Source organism: Cheilinus undulatus, linkage group 15 (assembly GCF_018320785.1).
Source record: "Cheilinus undulatus linkage group 15, ASM1832078v1, whole genome shotgun sequence".
In the NCBI taxonomy this organism is placed as follows: Eukaryota; Metazoa; Chordata; class Actinopteri; order Labriformes; family Labridae; genus Cheilinus; species Cheilinus undulatus.
In genome coordinates, this window is record NC_054879.1 from 2,030,401 (window position 1) to 2,039,805 (window position 9,405).

Consider the following 9,405-nt stretch of genomic DNA (forward strand, 5'->3'; position numbering starts at 1 on the left):
CATTGATGTGAACAGTCCTAGTCACCATCTCCTGGTACTGGGCCAGTAAAGAAATGAGGTTTCTCCTTCACCCTGCAGAAACACTTCAGTGGTAAATATAAATATAAATGCAGAGTGCAGCCAGGCTCTCATTGGCACATTACTGCAGTCTGCAGTCACAGGAGGGTGTTTTAACGTCAGTCACTGACCTAGTTGCAGTCTAACCAGGAACAGTTAACATCTTGGCCGGTGTTTTGGCTGTTGTGGTGTTTTGTGGCTCTGTGTCTGAACAACTGGAGCAGCCGACAGAGCTCTGAGCCTCCTCTCTCCGTCATATCTGGATTTCTCTGCACAGCTAATAGAGATAAATGTGCAGCTCTCCTCTGCTGCAGACACAGCTAGCCATCACCGAGATCTGCTGCTGCTGCTGCTGCTCCACATCACCAATTATAGGACAAAAAACACAGACAGAGACCAGAAACAGACAGGAGAGATGGACTCAGATCATCCTGACATAGACCAGAAACAGACAGGAGAGATGGACTCAGACCATCCTGACATAGACCAGATACAGACAGGAGAGATGGACTCAGACCATCCTGTCATAGACCAGAAACAGACAGGAGAGATGGACTCAGATCATCCTGTCATAGACCAGAAACAGACAGGAGAGATGGACTCAGACCATCCTGTCATAGACCAGAAACAGACAGGAGAGATGGACTCAGACCATCCTGACATAGACCAGATACAGACAGGAGAGATGGACTCAGACCATCCTGTCATAGACCAGAAACAGACAGGAGAGATGGACTCAGACCATCCTGACATAGACCAGAAACAGACAGGAGAGATGGACTCAGATCATCCTGTCATAGACCAGAAACAGACAGGAGAGATGGACTCAGACCATCCTGACATAGACCAGATACAGACAGGAGAGATGGACTCAGACCATCCTGTCATAGACCAGATACAGACAGGAGAGATGGACTCAGACCATCCTGACATAGACCAGAAACAGACAGGAGAGATGGACTCAGACCATCCTGACATAGACCAGATACAGACAGGAGAGATGGACTCAGATCATCCTGACATAGACCAGAAACAGACAGGAGAGATGGACTCAGACCATCCTGACATAGACCAGATACAGACAGGAGAGATGGACTCAGACCATCCTGTCATAGACCAGAAACAGACAGGAGAGTCTAAATGCTGTGAGTGTGATGTCGGTGCTACAGGATCTGCTTTCAGCTCGCTGTCAATCCTCTCTCTCTTCCTGTTGTGTGGGCGTTCACTCATCTTTAATGCTAAGCTAACAAACCGTCAGACCCCGCTGAGCTCTGAGCTACGTCTCCACAGGAAACACAGAATCGATGCAGAGACGTCTCCGTGTGTAGCATCAGCAGCCCCTCCTGGTCTGACAACACTGGGAAAGTTAATTTGTTCAAACAGCAGAAGGAAGAAGTCACAGTGAGAAGGGTTATAATCTCAGTATGCCATAATCCACCTGAATACAGCAGCAAGCCTCCCTCTGATTGGTCCACTGACCCACCAATCAGCATAGCAACCATTGCTAGTCTACTTCCTGTGAGATGATGCCGGGCCAGCGAGTGCTGTGGTGAAACTGTGATCTTAGTTTGGTGATTTAGCATGGTAGAAAGCTAACCAGGAGTGTTTTACAGTAAACTGAGGGTTAGGTATGACCTATGACCTGGGTTCTAATCACCATAGCAGTCTAAGGAGAAGGGCTGGGGTGATTTCTATGGTACCAATGTTATCCAAAAGGCCTTTGCTGTTTCAGTGAGTGCTTCTCCTTATTATCACATTAATGAAGTTGAAGAATAGCAGATCAGTGCTGGTCTTGACCAGTCTTGATGGAAAATCCTGAGTCTGGCCAGTCAGAGACTGAGATAAGACTAAGACATTTAAAATGTGGTCTTGAGACCTTAGTAGCGGCTGACTGCATGGAGGTTATTACTGCACAGGTTAACTCTATGGTAACTTATCACATTGTGTCTTGTGCCGTCATATTACATCATGTCGTATGGTATCATATGGTACTGCATCAGATTGTATCACATGCATCCTCTTGTATTGTAATGTTTCATTGAATTTAGCTAGAGTGAATCATCGCATCTGAATCTTAATGTAGTGCATCATTTTTTATTTAATTTTTAATCTTAAAATGTTTATTTTGAATCTGTTCTGTATTTTATGCCTTGATCTCACTCTTATTGGCCCTTTGTCCCTCACTGATTTTGAGCTTTTAGCCCCTCTCTCTACTTTTATTAGGGGCTCGGGGCAACGACACGAGCCACTATTGTTCTTCCGTTTTCATCTTACGGACAAAAATTCACCGCGCTACTCCTCCTAGGGCTTTGAGAAAACCCCTGCAAATTATACATCAAAACGTGTGGTTTGTTCCCGATCGGTGTGCTATGACTTTTCTAAGAGATTTGCCAGTTTTTCGCAAAGTTATTTGCAAAAAACTGAAATGAATGGGGAGAGAGACAATGAAACCCCAAAAATAGGGTTTTTTACCACCCCTACTGCTTCGCCATACTTTCACCTACAGAGATCATTTAAACTTTAAAACGCAGGTATTTTTGTCCTGTCTTCAGGAATGTCTTTGTTATGATGATGGGGTTTACGGTTTTCGATAGGCAAGTCTTCAAATCTCCTGTGCGTTGAGTGAAAATCATGAAAAATCACCCTGCTAGAGTGGGTGATGTCATCACCCCAGAGTGTGAGAGAGCCAACACATCAACTGAGACTTTTGCGAACAACTTGTGACTACGGCCACAAATCTAACACCACACACATAAAAAATATATAAAAATGGAGGAAATCTTGTCCCGCTACTGTGGAACCAAGAACCAAAGCCATATCATGTGCAGTTTTGGCGTGAGAGGACCAACTGTCCCAAGAAAATTGACATCTTGGCCATCTGCTGCAATGTTACCGAATCGGATCCATTTCATTTCAAAGTCGAAAAGATGCCCGTTTTTAGATCGCCCTCCTGGCCTCATTTCTTGCACAATCAACACCAAAATTACATCACTGCTAGTTCCAAGCCTGCAGATGCTCACGCCAAAATCCGTTTGATGATACCATTTACGGTTTTCGCACACGGAGAGGAGAAAGAGACTGTGTTCACAAGCAAAAATCACCCAAAACTACTCTCTGCTGCCTCAGGTGTAACTGATCTGTAATCAGTGATGCGTAACCGTGTAGGCATTAATTACCATGGCAACAGCAGCTCTGGTGCTTTGATGATGTCATCCTTGATTGACACACAGATACAGCCCTCAATGGGCTCTGATCACGCACACACATGGAGCTGTTCCAATAAAGCAGCCCATTTAAACAATGCTTTAACAGGATGGTGGGTGGCTTCTCATCCACATACAGTCCCCCATAAAGTCTTTGGTGACGTCAGTTGCCAAAGACAGCCACACATATATCCCATATGAAGTGAATGGGAGAGATTGTTCATTTGTATGTGTGTTAGCGCGTGAAGCACGCATTGGTGTGTGTTTCTGTGTTCTCTTGACTTTGGTGACGTCAATCAAAATAGCAACACACAATCCTTTCTCAATAAAAGTTTTTAATGTGTTCAAATGGAGCTGGAAATAACAAAGTTCATCTCTTCTGCACCTGCTCTCATCAAGACCTTGACAGGAACTGCATGTCTGTATAAAATTCAAATAAAGGACTCTATTTCATAGGGAGGGTCAACACCACCAGGTATGTCAAGAAAACAGCTGAGGCTCAGTTGCCAGGTGATCAGCATCAGGTAATCAGGCCACATGACTAAAACACATGAATGAAGTCTCCTGTCATGTACAGTGTTTCTCAACCATTTCACCGTGTCATTGTCCAGCTACATGCTGCTTCAGCTTGGACATGACCATGACCTTGTAATGACAAGTCGGCTATTGTCATAAATGGCCTTGCGATGAAACCGGCACCGCCCCCCGAGCCCCTCTCGCGATTTCCGCTTGAAGAAATTGTCTAGTTTGACCTCTATTTTTGCTTTCATATCTGGTTTAACTGATTATTAATATCGTTATTTCTATTATTATTATCATATTGAAGTTCTACCTTGTGTTTCTGTGCACTGTCCCATACATTTTCCTTGTTTGAGTCTGTTCTCTCTGTTATGACATTTCTCCTGTTCCATCCATTCTTCAGACTTTCTCTGCTCTCTGGTCTTCAGGTCTGTTCTAGTGGTAGGGTTGCCGTGTCGCCTGGATCCGTCCAGGTTATTCTAGATTTTATGACATGTCTGTTGGGTTATGATGATGTTGGAGTTTTACAAAGATTCTTCTGTTGATGGGGTGTTGTCTTTCTTGTTGTGTTGTGATGCTTTCCATTATTTTTGATTCTGCTTATTGTCTAATCACTTTGTAAACCTCAGTTTTTCAAAGGTGCTGTATAAATAAAGTTATAATTATCATTTAGCATCGCAGTGTAATGTATCACATCTTATCATATCAATTATTCATTGTCTCTATTGAATCCTTGTTTTATATCCTCTAGAGTTGTGCCATGTGTTGGTCATTAACATCTCCTGACGAAATGCTGGACAGAGAGAGAGAACGTCCTCCTCTACCCCTAAACCAGAGCCTGAGATTTATTCCATAAAGGATCAAATAACTGTCAGAAAATCCCAGAGCTGTTATAAAACCTTATTAACCTTATTGACTGGACTGTTTATTATGTAATAGATTATGGTGTCATGACAGATCATTGATATTTACCCAGCAGCAGCGCCTCCTTCTCTGATGCCACTCCTCCCCTCATGATGACCTCCGTCCTCCTCTCTCTGCTGAGGAACACAGCAGGAACGCAGCCGTTCACAGCCTGCCAGCACACAACATGACACAGGTTTACACATGTTTAAGCGACCATCACACAGGTTTACACACGTTTAAGCTACCATCACACAGGTTTACACACGTTTAAGCTACCATCACACAGGTTTACACACATTTCAGTTACCATCACACAGGTTTACACACGTTTAAGCTACCATCACACAGGTTTACACACGTTTAAGCTACCATCACACAGGTTTACACACATTTCAGTTACCATCACACAGGTTTACACACGTTTCAGCTACCATCACACAGGTTTACACACGTTTAAGCTACCATCACACAGGTTTACACACATTTCAGTTACCATCACACAGGTTTACACATGTTTAAGCGACCATCACACAGGTTTACACATGTTTCAGCTACCATCACACAGGTTTACACATGTTTAAGCGACCATCACACAGGTTTACACATGTTTAAGCTACCATCACACAGGTTTACACACGTTTAAGCTACCATCACACAGGTTTACACACGTTCAAGTTACCAACACACAGGTTTACACACGTTCAAGTTACCAACACACAGGTTTACACACGTTTAAGCGACCATCACACAGGTTTACACACGTTTAAGTTACCATCACACAGGTTTACAGATGTTTAAGCTACCATCACACAAGTTTACACACGTTTAAGCTACCATCACACAGGTTTACACACGTTTAAGCTACCATCACACAGGTTTACACACGTTTAAGCTACCATCACACAGGTTTACACACGTTTAAGCGACCATCACACAGGTTTACACACGTTTAAGTTACCATCACACAGGTTTACACACGTTTAAGCTACCATCACACAAGTTTACACATGTTTAAGCTACCATCACACAGGTTTACACACGTTTAAGCGACCATCACACAGGTTTACACACGTTTAAGCTACCATCACACAGGTTTACACACGTTCAAGTTACCAACACACAGGTTTACACACGTTTAAGCTACCATCACACAGGTTTACACACGTTCAAGCTACCAACACACAGGTTTACACACGTTTAAGCTACCATCACACAGGTTTACACACGTTCAAGTTACCAACACACAGGTTTACACACGTTTAAGCTACCATCACACAGGTTTACACACGTTTAAGCTACCAACACACAGGTTTACACACGTTTAAGCGACCATCACACAGGTTTACACATGTTCAAGTTACCAACACACAGGTTTACACACGTTTAAGCTACCATCACACAGGTTTACACACGTTTAAGCTACCATCACACAGGTTTACACACGTTTAAGCTACCATCACACAGGTTTACCAACACACAGGTTTACACACGTTTAAGCTACCATCACACAGGTGTACACACGTTTCAGTTACCAACACACAGGTTTACACATGTTTCAGTTACCATCACACAGGTTTACACATGTTTAAGCTACTATCATACAGGTTTACACATGTTTCAGTTACCATCACACAGGTTTACACATGTTTCAGTTACCATCACACAGGTTTACACACATTTCAGTTACCATCACACAGGTTTACACACATTTCAGTTACCATCACACAGGTTTACACACGTTTCAGTTACCATCACACAGGTTTACACACATTTAAGTTACCATCACACAGGTTTACACACATTTCAGTTACCATCACACAGGTTTACACACATTTCAGTTACCATCACACAGGTTTACACACATTTCAGTTACCATCACACAGGTTTACACGAATGTAAGTTACCATCACACAGGTTTACACATGTTTCAGTTACCATCACACAGGTTTACACACATTTAAGTTACCATCACACAGGTTTACACACATTTCAGTTACCATCACACAGGTTTACACACATTTCAGTTACCATCACACAGGTTTACACACATTTAAGTTAATTTAAGTTACCATCACACAGGTTTACACACGTTTAAGCTACCATCACGCAGGTTTACACACATTTAAGTTACCTTAATAAAGGCAAAAATCACACAGGCTTTGTAGACTTTATAGAGGTAATAATATCTCTGTAGTTGGCATGTTAAAGCTGTAGATTTATTTATAATGGAATATGTTTATAATTGTAAAGTATTTCTTGCAGCTGTGACTTTTAAAACATGTCAGTGGTACGTGATGTTCATATGTTGTAGGACAAACATGCCTTCAAAAAGATCATACACATTTTATATCAGACGTCACTGATTTATAGGAACAGAGGAGAAGATGTCTCAGTGACGCATGATTTATAGATCAGTGCTCTCCTATAGTGAACACCTCAGCAGCTACGGGGTTAAAAGTTCATCTCTGTGACATACATCTGTATGACTGTGATTATACGAGTGTCTACTTACAGTCAGTAAAGCTCACCGAGAGGATCAGAGTAAAGTCTTTTCCTATGTTTCCTCTTTCTGAAGTTTATTTCTAACCAATGCTCCAGTCACCTTCCTTCTTAAATATTTTTAAGCCACCTCCACCCCTCACCATACACATGAACACATAAACATACATGAACATGCACTGAGACACCGTCTAATGCAGGATGGACCAAGCGTGTCTCTCCCAGCCCTGCACCAGTGAAGCAGCAGCTGAGCCATGACTCTTCTCTTTTTATAGTGGCTTTAAAAGCCCAACATTTGCCTGGAGACATCCTAAAAGATAGCCAGCTAGCCAGCTAATGAGGCCCACACAGGTTTTATCTAGCCTTGCTGAGTCCCGGCGTTACTGACGGGCCCCTCATGATAATACTGTACAGTACTGTATGAAGCATTTTCTACATGGTGTGATATAAATCATATCCCATTACATTATTTTGTGTCCTATCATATCAATGGTAAAGTATGTTACTGTATCATATTTTATTACATTATAACATATTTAATCGCATTACATTAAACCATATTGTATGGTATGATATAAAGTGGACTGTACCTATTCAGTTATTTTTAATTGTATTTGGTGTAAATCTGCAAACAAAATGTGAAAGTCCTTTATTTTTAGCTTGATATCTCGCTCACATCTATCCATCCGTTATCTGCATCTCTTATCCCGTTCAGGGTCTCAGAGGGATAGAGATGATCCCAGCTATTGTTGGGTGATAGGTGGGGCGGGGTAAACCCCGGACAGTCAGTCACAGGGCTGACACACAGACACAAACTGGCTTAAACTCACTTCTATGGTCAATTTAGAGTCTCCAGTTAACCTAAACAGCACGTCTTTTGGCAACCAGAGTTCACAAACTAAAGCTGAAAGAATCTGCAGGTCTGGGTGTAGAAATAAAGGTAGTCAGTAAACTTCACATGCTGCATGACACTGTTGGTGCGATAAGAACACAGTCTTCAAACCTATACAGTCTGATCATAACTGTACATACATATATCCTTCATGGCCTCTACTGTTTTCCATTAGTATTTCCTCTTACAAACACATTTGTTCTAGAAAACCTGTCGGTCTTGTGACAATCTGACATCTGACATTAAAAAAAAAACTTGCTTAAGTGGAGAAATGGTTTGGGTCAAATAAATATGAGATTTGTTCAGTTTTTGTTTAAGTCACCTAACCACCACTCCAAGCATTTCATACACCTGAAATCATCGTACAGCATATGTCAGCTGACTTCTGTTTTTCTGAAGTAATATTCAACAAGCCCCCTTAAAGATGATGCATGAATGAAAGGCTATGAGCACAATCACTCCTGGGAGCAGTGAGTTACAACGATGCAGTGGACATTGTTGTTGACTTTAGTGTCTGTAGATCTGGGAGAGTTCTTTAAAAGCTGACCTCTCTACAGCGACAGAAACAGTGCAGTGATCACCATGCTTTTGCACATAGCTTACTGTCATGGTCATAACTTACTTGCAGGAATCCCTATTTTGAAATGCTGTAAAATGCTCCTACAAACGTTTTCTGTGATGTGATCAAATGCTTCACCTTCCCACAGTGCTGTTTTTACCTTCTCATGCAGCTCTCCGTTGGTCCCGTCCACAGCCTCCACTCCACCACTCAGCAGCTAAACAGAGACAAACCAGGACAGAGAGAGTGTTTAACATGCAGCAGAGGAGTGTTTGTTTCTGTTCTCCTGTTTTATAGATGCGTCTGTTAGAAGATCTGTCCACGGAGAACTCTGATCTCTTCAATGATTCAACATGACATCAAAAACAAGAACGACGGATTAAAAGCCAACCGGCCTAATGTGCACAGACTCTCCTGCATGTTTATGTCGTTATAATGCAGACTTCATTCTAACACATTTGTTTTATTTGGTGTCTCTAGATTATTGAAGGACCAGCCATCCTTACTGCTATCAAAGCCTTGCTACTGTCAAAATAAAAGCCCTAGATCTCATACTGGAACAAAAGTAAATACGTAAGAGATGGACAGAGAGCTTCTGATGCAGCGTGATGTGAAGAGAGACCAGATACTAACATGCTGTAAAGGAGGTTTAAAACAAATGATGCAATGTGTGGATGGTTATAATGAGGATCATATCATCTGAATCTATTTACTTTTTAATTAGCACGACTCTACCTCTGCACTAACTGAGTATTTTCACACACAAATAG

At 42.0% G+C, this 9,405-nt stretch overlaps 1 protein-coding gene across 1 annotated transcript in view; it reads right to left on the bottom strand.

Moving 5' to 3' along the window:
* enox1 (ecto-NOX disulfide-thiol exchanger 1) overlaps positions 1 to 9,405 on the bottom strand; it is a 158,680-nt gene that overhangs the window by 21,279 nt on the left and 127,996 nt on the right. The window contains exons 12-13 of the mRNA XM_041807440.1: positions 8,796 to 8,852; positions 4,752 to 4,854 (exon numbers count right to left, since the gene is read on the bottom strand). Of these exons, the coding sequence (XP_041663374.1) occupies positions 4,752 to 4,854; positions 8,796 to 8,852 (160 nt within the window). The remainder of the gene's footprint in view (positions 1 to 4,751; positions 4,855 to 8,795; positions 8,853 to 9,405) is intronic.